At 45.4% G+C, this 13248-nt stretch overlaps 1 protein-coding gene across 1 annotated transcript; it reads left to right on the forward strand.

The window, feature by feature from the left end:
* Positions 1–990: 990 nt before the first annotated feature.
* RND1 (Rho family GTPase 1) lies at positions 991–6687 on the forward strand. The gene is made up of 5 exons (XM_063293696.1): positions 991–1158; positions 1893–1980; positions 3739–3848; positions 4745–4879; positions 5769–6687. The coding sequence occupies exons 1-5, from the start codon at positions 1039–1041 to the stop codon at positions 6012–6014; spliced, it is 699 nt and encodes a 232-aa protein (XP_063149766.1). The 5' UTR covers positions 991–1038; the 3' UTR covers positions 6015–6687.
* Positions 6688–13248: the final 6561 nt, after the last annotated feature.

Consider the following 13248-nt stretch of genomic DNA (forward strand, 5'->3'; position numbering starts at 1 on the left):
CACCCAGCCCTGTGCATCAGGGAGCAGCTGCACCCTGGAGGGTGGCCCTAAGGAGCTGCTTCCCTTCCCCCTTCCCTTCCCCCAACAGTTCTCCAGTCCTGTGGAACGTCTCTGGATAGAAAACCTGGCGCCTAAAGAGCTTCCCCCCCACTCCCCCAGCAAAATTATCTTGCCATCCTTCCCAGCCCTAACAGCGTGGAGATCTGCCGCCAGATCTTTGCAAGAGAATTGGGGGGCAGGAGTCACTTGGCACAGTGAGAGAGCCCGGACTCGTCCAAATGCCCACGAAAAACGGTGGCGGGGGGGGGCTTGCTCACAGCAGCCTCCGGTGACCCCAGGAACAGGGCAGGTCGACCTTCTCCCTTGCCTTGCCTTACCTTGGGGCCACGCGCTGCAGACCCCCTGAATGGCAAGGTTTGTGCCTGCAGAAAGCGGAACACCCCCTGCCCTTTCAAAAGGGATCGGGAACAGACGAGGGCGGGCTCCCTTCGAGGTGCGTCAGGAGCACGTCGAAGACCCTGTTAGCCGTCCGGGTCTTTCTGAAAGGTTTGTCACGGCACCTTCCTCCTGCTGCCGCGGTCGGCGGAGGGTGCGGAAGACGTCTTAGTCACTGATTGCTTTACTGAAAGAATCGATCTATTGTCACGGGCGGTGGGACGACTCTGATTCTACGTGCTGCATGGAAAAACAAACACGGGGAAGCCTTTATCAGCGTGTGTGACAGATGCTCATAGCTGCCTCTTCGCCGATGATTGGTTTAACCTCCGCCTGAGAGGTTCGCTCGAGAGGCGAAGGTTAGCGGAGCAGGTAAGAAAGGAGGCGGGGAAGAAACTCTGAGTCAGCTTCCCCCTCGAACTGCTGGTCATCGGGCCGGCTCCTTCTGATTCGCTGATCGGCGCCCAGCTCTACGTTTCATTGGCTACCCACATTCCCTATAAGGACTCTCCGCCCGCCCGCCCTAGTAATTTAGCCGGCGGGTGGGACTCGCTGCAAGCGCTGGTGCTGGAGCTGCCGCCGCCCGCTCCGTTTACCGTCGCCATGAGGGAGAGAAGGACTCCTCAGCCAGTAGTGGCCCGGTGCAAGTTGGTTCTGGTGGGGGATGTACACTGCGGCAAGACGGCCATGCTTCAGGTGTTGGCCAAAGACTGCTACCCGGAGGTAAGCGGAACAGCCGGGCTCCGCTGGGACTGCGGGAGGGAGGCAGAGAGAGAGACTTCTCTTGCGCTTCCCAGCGGGGTTTGCTCCCTCGGTTTCCAATGACGCGCGCGCCTCGCGAGCCAGCCCCGCTCGGTTTTGCCTCTTCTAGTTCCGCGGGGAACTGGATACGTTCCGCATGCGGGGCGGCTCCGAGGGCCTTCCTGGCATGCGGCTTTCCCTCCCGCCAGGCACTGGCTCAGGCGCAGGAGATCGACCTCGCCGGAATGGCTTCGCGTGGCCGCTCCTGGCCGTTCTCCGGGGCTTTGTCTTCTCTAGCCCCGCTCTCTTGCGAAGCTTCGGTTCCTGCCTCTGCGCGGATTTCGCGCCCCTTGTAGCTTTCCTGGAGGACTTTGCGCGCGAAGGCTCTGTGTTGCTGCGGGGCGGTTGCGGGCTGCTGCCTTTTCGTCTTGTTTGCGGTCCGTCGGCGTCCCCTCCTTCTCCTGCAACTGGCTTGAGTTGCGGAGCTATTCACTGATCGCCGCCGCTGCTTGATGCTAATTATGCTTTCAGGCTGTGCGCAAGTCCTCCGCAGGACCTGACCCGTATCCCCATTTCTGTTTAGAGCTCATGTGCTCCCTTTTGGGGCTAGGAAAGCCATTTTGGCAAAGCCCCGTTGTTGTTCCAAGGAACACACATGCAACCTAAGTGCTCTTGGGTTCCCCCGGTGACTGTTCTGTATCTTCCCTTTATTCTAGACCTATGTGCCCACTGTGTTTGAGAACTACACAGCATGCCTGGAGACCGAGGAGCAACGGGTGGAGCTCAGTCTGTGGGACACATCTGGTGAGGCATTTCTTTCCTTCTGTCTGTGCGTGGCTGCTGCTCAGGGCCAACCAACCTCCTCCCCTTGTGCTGCAGTGGAGTAGTCTAACTGGAGGACTAACTCGTAGGACCTATTAGCTGGCCAAGAGACATCAATTCTGAAAATCCTTGGCTACAAATACTGCTTGGTATATGAGAGGAGAAGGAGATCTTGTCTGTTCCCAGTGGTGGCCAGAGGTAGAAGACTTTTTAGTCTATTTATTTTGGGGGTATTGGAAGCTATACTGCAGGTATAAACGATAGAAAGCATCTTCAAGCATTTCTATCTAGGAAGGAACAATACATGGCCTGGCCAGAGGTAGTTTTGAGGCAAGTAAGGATGTATATGTGTATTTCAAAGCTTCAGCACAAAGAGAGGGTAATGTGTTTTGCATAGTGTTGTAACCTTGGACTACAAGGAGTAATTTTTGCATTTATATGCAGAATTTAGTCTGGCTCCTTAAGGGTTTAAACTGGGGGTGTGTGAGAGATGGGGAAATACAAGAGATTGGTAAAAGTACAATTTTAGGGCTTGCACCTTGACCGTATACCACCCCAGCCCCATTCTAAGGGAAAGTGGCTCTAAAAATCTATTTGAGATTTCAGAACTGAGCTAGAGCCTTTTTCTAGCTCCAGTTTAAATAAGATGTTCTGGTATCCCAGACTTTAAGTAAAAATGCAGCACTCCCACCCCAACTACACTCACAATCCCACCTGCTTTTTCCCAGTCCTGCTGATAAATCCTGTGAAGGCTGCTGATCCCCCTCCCCAACATCTTTTTTCTCCATCTTTTCATTTCTCTCCTGGAATGCCTGTGTGTGTGTGTGTGATTTGCCCATTGTTTAGGCACATTGGGGAAGAATCCCAGGGCAGGGGGTTCAGTGGACTTTGCAAAAGAAATCAAGAGGGGAAAGCAGCCCTCCACAATAAGGGGCTCTTGAAAGTATTGTATGTGTGGTGGAGGAGGTGCCAAGTAGAGTTCCCCTAGCAACTAGGGATGGGCATCATCCCCTCTTTTGAAGGGGACTGTAAGTGGGGGACCCTGGCTATTTGGATCCCCCTTGTTGCCATGGTGATTGTGCTGGTGCAGGGAGCCAGGGGCTGATTGCTATTCTAGGCACGAAGTGTCTGGGCTGCAGAAACATTTTGGATGCTGCGGTTCCGGGGGGGGGGGGGAAGTAGCCTGTGTATATTATTCATCTTCTCCCCCCCCCCCCCGCCACCACTTTGCAGCCATCCAACAGTGCATTGCCATAGTCCAGCCTCTGTTCCTGCATGCATGAGATGCCTGGAACACACACAACTCATTTTTCTCCACGTTTGATGAGAAATGTTACTAGGCAACTCCATTCCTCCCTGTAGGCTGCATACCCTCCTCATAAATCTCGGTAAAAGGAAAACCTTGTACCCCTTTTCACATTCAGCGTTGCTTACACGACAGGTGGGAAAGAGGAAATGGCCTCTGTTATGTAAAACATGGTTGAACGATTTCCTGAGGAAACTGGATATTAAGGATAGGAATGAGTAAGCAGAGCCCTGCAGAATGCTGGTTTCTGTTACTTTTTTGTGTTACTCCTTTGGGGGGTGTTAAAAGCATAAAACCTGGAAATGTATCTAATCCTAGCATTGGGCAGTTTTATCATCTGGCATTAGAACAAGCAACTTTTTTTTCTCTCAATGGTATTGGGAAAGAGAGGATGGGTTGAGTTGCTTCATGGCTGTTCTTCCTGCTTCTCAAAGGGTCCCCATACTACGACAACGTGCGCCCCCTATGCTACAGTGATTCAGATGCTGTCCTGCTCTGCTTTGATGTCAGTCGTCCTGAGACTATGGATAGCGCACTGAAGAAGGTAAGGAAAGTGTGCCCTGGCCAGGTGACCCCATTGTCCTACCTATTGGTGCTTGACTTGATCTGAAGCTTTGAGGATGTTACTGTTGAAAGAGAAAACAATGGTTCTCCTTCTAAGAAAACATTAGTGACTTTGAGGTGCTGGGGAGGAGAGGCTACATCCACAAAAAGAGGGTGGGCCCGGACAGAAGTAGCTGTAGCTTTAAAAAAGCCCCACATTTCATGTAATTCACATAGAATTAAATACAGCTCATGTGGTTAGTCAATTTGTACTGCATCATTTTGGTTTTCTGCCACAGAATACATTCATTGTGGTAGCAAACATTTGGAATTACTCTGGAACTTAGGACTCTAAAAGGAATGTAGGAAGAACTGCTTGTCATATTTTGAGAAGGAAATTCCACATTTCTATTTTTATGTGCACCACTCTAAGCAATATCACAGCTAAGGTCACATATATGAGCTTCAGACCTTTGAAGCTTTCCTGTTAGGTACTGTCAACCATATACTGCATTCGTGAGAAGATCGGTTTCTGGACAAATAGCACAAGCTGCTCTCCCCAGTTTTAAAAGAATGGGTTTGTATTTGATGCAGCTCAGCTCAGAATTAGAAATCAAGGAATCTATAGTGATTTCTTCTGTGTGCATTTGAAAGGACCTTAACATTTCACACAGGATACTGGATACTTTAAAAAGCCTGTATGCATTGTGACAGAAAAGAAAATGGTGGCCTTTTAGTTTGTTTGGTCTGTGATGTATTTTTTAAAAACTGGGCCTGGGTGGTAGGATATTGCCCTGCCCTTGTGGTGGGAGGGCAGTTTCTCTACCTAGATGATATGCTTTTAAGGCTTGTACTGAATGAGTTTAAAGTTTCTTCCACTGTGCTTTTTCTCTCCAGTGGAAGACTGAAATCTTGGACTACTGTCACAATACCCGTGTGCTGCTGATAGGCTGCAAGACAGACCTGCGTACTGACCTCAGCACCCTGATGGAGTTGACCCACCAAAAGCAAGCCCCAGTCTCTTATGAACAGGTAAGGCAATCCAGGATGCTGGTGGTGGTTCGGATATCTGCTGCCATTCTTTCTTTAAACCTGGACCATTCCTGAATAGTCAGGTTTCCTCATTTTCAAAATCGTCCTAGTTTACCTTTTTTTCCCCTCAAGATGACTAAACTAGTTCCAGGAATGCTGGACTTAGACTTGTGTATGCTGATGAGCCTGTCACCTTTACACCTTCATATATTGCTGTATTATTGGAACTGCCTGGAATGAAGCATTGTTTCTATAAGAATGTAAGACCCCTGCAAGATCACAACCAATTGCTGCAAACGCACTGCTCATTTTCAAAGTCATGTGTTTGACATAGGTAGCCATATAAATCTAAGTCAGTCAGTAAAGTTAAGTCCAATGACAGTTATTCTTTTCAGTACACCAGAGGTAGAAACTGGGTATATGCTACATGGTTTTTGACCAGTAGTTCTAGTAAGATTAATCAAGGACAAGTGATTATAGGAACCGTAGTCTAAAACTTATGGAGGGCACTTGATTACCAATTTCTACTCTAGACTGGATTGCATCAGCATTTGTGGCTATGGCTCTCTTCTTTGTGAAGGGAACTTTAAAAGACCCTTGATTAAAGGCAAGAAAAGTGTTCTTTCATAGAAAGTGAACAAGATAAAATTGGTAATCAAGTGCCCTCATTTTACTTGGTCAACTCCTGGAGGATTAGGATTATAGTCTGATCCTCAGGGAGATCCCCTGTAGACCCTTACTCCGTGTCCTTATTCATCTACTGCCCCTGAAGGCCTATCCATGTGGATGCAATTATATATTCAATTTATATAGCTGCCCATCTGAAACCAGTGGCTCTGGGTAGCTAAGAGTGCTCTGAAAGAGCCCTAACACCTCCTTTACTCTTCAGGGTTGTTCTGTGGCCAAGCAGCTGGGAGCGGAAAGTTACCTGGAGTGTTCCGCCTTCACGTCAGAGAAGAGTGTCCACAGCATCTTCCGGACAGTGGCATCCATCTGCCTCGCCAAGCCTGGCCCCTTGCCCCCCAAGAGCCCTGCCCGAAGCTTTCCCAAGAGACTTCTCCGTTTGCCCAGCCGATCAGAGCTCATTTCTTCCACTTTCAAGAAGGAAAAAGCGAAAAGTTGCTCTGTCATGTGAAGGGCTGCAGAGGGTGGTGATGGAACCACTGTGGACTCTGGGCCTCCAGGTGGCCCTTCCAGGGTGGGATTCAGGGAATTGCTTGGCTCTTCCAGGCCAGAGCTGGAAAGTTAAGAAGGATCCAGTTTTCCTCTCTTCCTATCTCAAGCAGGCCCACTACCTGGGGGGAGGGGGAAATAGTGAAATGTGGCTGGATGGCTGGAATGAAGATTGGCGCAAGACTTGCCCTGCTCTGCAAGGTCTTGGGGCTTGGCACAGCAACATCTTGGACAGTAGCAGCTCTGGTGACTATTGTGCATATTTGAAGGATTTGAAAAAAATCACTACCACTATCCTGCATTGCCAATGCACAGTTAATATCTTCCCTTGGGCCTAGGTCATCATCTCCACCTGCTGCTTGTCATATTGCCTGCTGGATGCGGACTGATTGCAAGCATCTCTCCTTTCTCCCCCCTATCCCAACACTTGTGCCCCTCCCTGTATCTAGGATACAGGTGCCCAGGCATCTTCCTTGTGGAGATAAAGCTGGGGGTGGGAGGAGAGAATGACTTACTATTGATCTTGTGTATATGTGGGGAAGGAAAGGAAATATGGGGGGAATCTGTGAAATGTTCAGTGTTATTAAAAGAGAACTTATTTATTAATGAAAATATAATACAGATTAACAGCCTCATTCAAAGGGCTTCCTTTGTTGCCTTTACTTCTCTTCTCTCCCAGTGATAGAAGGAACAAGGAGAAACTATTTTACGAAATTTGCTCCTTTCCCTCACCCCCAGGGGCATGGGTTCTTCTTGTTCTAGCTTTGGGGATTTTGTGCCAAAGGCCTTAAAGTAATCTTCAGCATCTCCAGACAACTCTTGCAAGGAACTCTGGGAGCTGCCACGTGTGGCTTTAGTCAGTCAAAGTAAAGGGAGTCAGCTGGATCCGGGATAGGCAGCATATGGCTGTTCAACTCCCATGGGTCCTAGTCTCTTTGGCCAACAGCAAAAGATGCTGGCAGTTGCAGTCAACAGCAGCATTTGGGAGGCTGCTTTCTGTTTGGTTCCTGAAACAAATAAGCCCTTTATCTCAACCTTGTATTCCCAGGCCAGGATTTTGCATCTGGAGGTCAGTTCTGCGGACACTCTGTGCCGAAGGACCCTGACTTTAAATGGAGAGCTTTAATTTAAACCACCACCTTCTGTATGGCGATCATAAACTGCCCTGGTAACTCTTGTGGGCTGGTTCTGGCCTGGTTTTAATGGACAAACTCAGCCTCTATCCAGTGGCATCTGAACTATGTTTCTGGTTGCAATTATCCTGTGTATGCTGAGGGCCCTGTGGAATCTGAGGACTTTAATGTGCCAGATGGATGCAGCCGCAACTGCAGGAGAAATACTTTGGTCCTGGAAAAACATCTGTTCCTGGTTCTGTCACAGCAGCCCCTCTACCAATTATTTATAGATTTATTTAAATTAGCTTTGTTTTGTTGAGTTCAAAGCCGCATACCAAGCACTCCCTCCTGGATTCTTCCGATTAAGGAAAGCTGTTCCTGCAGCAGTTTTATTTTACTGCTAGACCTAAGGCGGTTCCTAACCTGAATATATATATAGCCTACGGAGATTCACTGAGTCAGGCTCAGCTTGTGACACAGCTATGCAGTTCTCTTGACAATTATATGGCAGCAGATTGCCAATGCCTTCCAGGATGCTTTTTCAGCTGCTTAGTCAAGCCCAGTGTTTCTCAACCTTGACGACTTTAAGATGAGTGGACCTGTAGCCCTGGAATTCCAATCCTGCTTAGCTTTCGAGCCCATAAAAGTTCAGAAGAGGCCAAAAATACAGTTGAACGTTGGTGGCAAGAGCATGCTCCTTAGTTAGAAAATGCCTTTCCTAGCTACTATAAGGTGGTACAGGCAGACCTGCAAGTTAACCTGCAGTAACACATAAGAACCTCAGATCTACATATGCTGGGAGTGCTACAAAAAAGGTTACCTTTTGAGCATCAATTATTGAAGTAAATACTTGTCAGCTTAGCATACTGCAGTTCCAAGCAACAATGATGCTAAAAGGTGCAATTCTTCTAGTGATCTTTGTATACATCAGTCTTCCCCCACCTGCTACCTTTCAGATGTATGAACTTCAGTTCCCAGAATTCTCAGCAATTGTGTGCTGGCTGGAAATAGTGGTACTCAAAACCCACTCAACTAAAGGGTGCTCAAGGAAGGCTGGCACAGCTAAAGAATCTGATAAGTAAAATCTCCAATATTGACAAAGCTATGCAGTTGTAGGACCAAGCCTTGAATTCTGCTTCTCTGATTATGCTGAATTTGTTTGCAAAATGTAATGTGGAAGACAATGACTCACTGAAGTGCTGTAAACCTGAGAACCTTTTCCTGGTTTTTCCAACCAGCTGCCCTGGAGATGTTAAGACTATAACCAGGATTTCAAACTAGTGGGACCAAAATTCTGGACAATGCAGTCCTAACACATCTAGAAGAATCATTAGATAGAATAAGCCTAAATGAGTTGAATGATGCTCCTACAGTCCAAATCACCAGTAGGCACCTCCCCTCAAGCTGGCCGACCTACTTGAAGATAATGCTGGGCTTGCCCTTCAAGGCAGCTGTTTTGTCTCACCTATATTTTGTGACCTTTGTGTTACTGTGCGGCTGTGCTGTATTGTAACTAGATCTTGGGAAAGTAGGCAGGGTGACGACCAGTATCTGAATTCTACCTTCCTTAATAAAATGGTGGGTATGCCCTAGTCCTCTTGCAGACAGAAATAAAATGCAGCCATCCTTATTAAAAAAAATTTGGAAGCTGGGCTTTAAACCTATTAGTTCTCCAGGCTTCCATCCTACTTACTATCTGAATCTTTTTCTTTCTGCAGCACAGTTAATCTGCACTCAGGACACAGTACCACACCCACAGAGGTACATTTGAATAATCTTGTTGCTGTTGCAGAGTTGTGCTTGGTAAATAAAACTCTTATTTTATTTGAAATCAGGATGTACTGTTCTCAATACACGTCCCCATTTTTTTAAAGCTTTAAGGAGTTTTCCAGGAAGCTGACACAATTGTACTTCCATTGGAATGAAGAAATGCTAAAATTCTAGCACTGACAAAATTATAAATGTTCTCTTGGGTAGGGTGGGAATATATTCTTTCCTCTGGGAGGGAGCAAAAGGTGACAAAAACGTCTAAACATCTCCTCTTGCCTCAGATCCAAAGTCTTAATTGTCTACACTTTTGATGACTTGTCCTATACTAAACCGTAGCTGGGCAGCAACACAAAGTGTGCTGGACTTTATCCCCTTAGCAAATAGGTGCCTGCAGTCACATCCGGCCTACTGATTCTTTCATGGGGATTTAATTCAGATTTGCAAAATGAGTGTACAGGAATGGATTGTGTGAAAGAGTGATCACAGCAGTTTCCATGGGTGTAACTTTTCTGAGTTATATGGGGTGAACAGTCCCATGTTATGAATCATGCTAGATTCCTTGTTAAATCGGATGGATGTTGGAACTTAAGGAGCAGCAGGAAGATGATGGAGGACAAGGCTGCATAGGATTTGTATGACCTGCTTTACAGCCCCTAAACTAATTTGCTCCTATTAGAGATAATGGAGGATGCTGTCTTGACACCAGTGCCAAAATGTCTGGTCAGCTATTCAGTATGAATTAGAAAGAATCATCTCCTTGTCCTTGGCTTCAGGAAGCAAAATTACTTGGTCTAGCCCAGGTGGCCAGCAAAAGTGGAGAGACACTAATTTCCAGACAATGGATGTTCTATCATGTTTTGTTGGCTTGGAACTGAAAACTGAAAGTGGATAGTGTAGCCAATGTAAAGAAGTCATGTCAAAAGCTGGCAACTACTCTCAAGTCAGGGAGTACAAGGTAAAAGATGGCTCTCAGATTATGTATCAGTCCAAAGGCTATTCAGTGTTCCATTCAACTTTTATAATATAGGTAGGTCTTGATTAGTGCAGTTCATGAATCCCACGAAATGGTCGCATTATTTGAACTTGCGCTATTTGAAGTGATATTTCTATGGAAAGTATGGTAGTTGGTTCCAGCTTGATGGAAATATTGAAAAAAATTAAATAATGTTTATATGTACAGTATATTAGTGAAATATTACAGTAAAGGATAAGAATATAGTTTAAATTTATAGTGAACAAAGTCACAGAGTAGTTATGGAAAGGAAAATAAAAACAAATTCTACCATAGATTCAGCCATTCCAACATCTTGTCCTATTTTAGCGTTGCTATGACCACGTTCACATCGTTCAATTACATCAAATTTTTCCTCTAATAATAACGAGCCTCTTCTTTTTAAAACTTGTACTGTTTTCCTCTGATGGAATCTTCCTTTTCTCCATTTTGCACACACAAAGATGACCCCAACGGCAACTGCGCACGCACAAGCCTCAATTGCGCATGTGCTAGCCTCGCATATACTGAATTTTGGGTCACATTAAACATGACCTGGTATCAATTTACAAATCACACTAAATCGAATATCGCATTATTTGAATTTGCACTAATCGTGACCTAACTGTATTTTGTTGCGAGTACAAGAAAGAAACTGAAGTGGCAATTGTATGGACTTAATGGTTTGCATTTTGGCTGGGATTATGGGGAACAAGATATGGATCTTATTTCCTCCGGTGCTCACTGAGGAAGGCAGTGAGACCCATCCCTGACATCCTTTAAAAAGGCCATGGATTTTTGTTTAAAAGGGATGGAGGATGATCCTTGGTTTTCATTATTTAAGCTTCATTAAGTAAAATTCACTTCTTCACCTTCTCCCTTGAAAACTGAGAGTCACCAGCTATTTCTGAAAAACACCTGTATTGCCTACACTTGTAAGGGAATAGCTTGCTTACAGGGATACAAAACAGATGCAAAGTGAGTGGCCAGAAGCAAAGCACATTATGGCTTAGTGCAGTGTGTGAGCTCGTGCTTCCTAGATAAAGCAGAGATGTAGAACAGTTTAATACCAGCTGTAATTTCTTAAAAGATACAATTGTCCTTCCACAAACCCAAACAATGGGTTTGTGTGCAGAGCACCCGTTTGTGTGCAGAAGGTGCAGCCTCTGACTTCCTCATATTAAAAAGAACAGTTAGTGGTGCTGGAAAAGATCTTCCCTTGCTGAGATGTTGGGGAATTGCTGTTAGTCAGACCTAATCACATAGCACTAGATGGATATATAGTTTGATGCGATGTAGTCCCTAAATGTGTAGGAACTAGACTTCTAGAAATTTCTGGCCAGTCACACACTGTCAATCAGAATGATTCTGATCTAAACTGGCAAACTGCCTGGAAAGTCTAGCACTTCCATTTAATTTTCAAAAGAAGAAATCTTTATTCAAAATGGTGGCTTTAGTCAAAAAAGAGTTCTGAGAGTGAATCAAGAACATCAATCCTTTCAACCAGATTTTGTAGTTATTTAAAATAAGAGGAACGGAACAAACTGGAATGCATACATTGATATGGAACCATGAAGACAAATCCAAGAAAACACTGGCATGATCAGTGAACAGAGTCAGGGAAGCTGTAAGTAAGAAATTTTCCCTCAGAAAAGAAAGGATCAAATCCAGTTATGTGAAGCTATTTCTGTTAATCTAATAATAGTTTCTTTCTTTTCCTCCCTGCCACTGGAGCTGCTCTAGAACAGATTTGGTGAGATGCACAAAGGACTCTGGGCGTAGAGGAATGGCTTAGAGAATACAATGCAGCAGTGGTGCCTGTTATTTTAGAGCAAGTACACTGTTAGATACCTAGAAGTTTTGCCTAAATGAAAAGGAAAAAGAGCTCAGATTTACAGAAGAAGTTCATTTGCAGAGAAAGAATATGCCCAGCAAAAGATTCCACTAGATGGTGAGTTATACCTGGCAATGTATAGCTATCAAATAGGAAACCACTAGGTACAGATGTAATATGCACTAAACTATTAAGAGCTGCAGGGGAAGTGGCAGTTAAAGTGCTAACTGCCTTGTATCAAAAAATATGAAACAAAACTGTGCAGCTTAGAGAGTGGAAAATATTGGTGTATACGTGTATGCAAGCAACTGCACCTCATCAAACCATTGCAATAATTCCTCATACAAAGTTCCCTTCTTACAAAGAAAAATAGAACAATAGACACAGAGGAAAATGTGAAATGAATAGACATCTTTTAGAAAAGGCAGAGGGACACATGGACTGATAATATATAGAAAATTCCAGAGGGTTATCTTTGCTTTATTGGCTTTTGGATGGATCACATGAGAATGTGGGATACACTACAGTAAAGCTAATGGGTGTGCCTAAACTCCTGATCATTCTTTTGCAATGGAGAAGCTTCTTTACGAACTGAGTTTGAAGAAACAAAGGGTTTCAGAACAGGAAATGGGGTGAAATAAGGGTGCCTATTGTTCCCATTTATGTTTATACAGCCAATATGAAGAAAGGCAGGATCAGAAGATATGACAGCTGGAATCAAAAGCTCAGACATCAACGGTGTGAGGTAAATAGACACTACTTCCTTAGCCAAAAGTAAGACAGGTTGAGTTGATTGAGTAAACAAGATGGGTAGGGATCAAACTTCTACACGACTTAAATGATTATTCATTTTATGTGTTTAGTGGTGTTCTCAGCTGTTACCATTGTTTCCCAAGGGACATAAAATGTAGGATTTTTAATTTATTTTTTAATCGTATGGCATAGCTGTTCGGTGTTCATGCTGCTTTTCTTGCTGGGAAATTCTTGTGAGGTCCAGCAGCCAGATGTGTAGACTATTTAGCCGTGACAAGTCACGTTGCTTGGGGTGCACCGCGAGGAGGCAAGCCTACATTGCACCAAGTTGGGCTGAGAGAGAGTGACTGGCCCAAGGTCACCCATCCGGCTTTCATGCCTAAGGCGGGAGTAGAACTCTCAGACTCCTGCTTTCTAGCCCAGAACCTTAACCACTAGACCAAACTGGCTCTCCCATGTAGGAATGTAATCTAAAGGGATACATCCCTGCTAGTCAGCTGTTTCCTTTTTGGTGACCAGTTCAGCTAGGTCTACCAAATCTGGTCCGCAAATATCTGGATGCTCACTAGAAAAAGTCTTCTATAACGCACTGCGGTCATCTAGTGATCGCCCCAATTTGTATAGCCCTACATCCGGCCAGTCATTGCACATCAGGCTCAATCTGTTCCCAAGCGAAAACGCTACTTCCCGTATGAAGCCAAACACGATGCGAGATCATAAGCCTTGCCGTCTC

The sequence above is a fragment of the Candoia aspera genome, chromosome 2 (genome assembly GCF_035149785.1).
Source record: "Candoia aspera isolate rCanAsp1 chromosome 2, rCanAsp1.hap2, whole genome shotgun sequence".
In the NCBI taxonomy this organism is placed as follows: Eukaryota; Metazoa; Chordata; class Lepidosauria; order Squamata; family Boidae; genus Candoia; species Candoia aspera.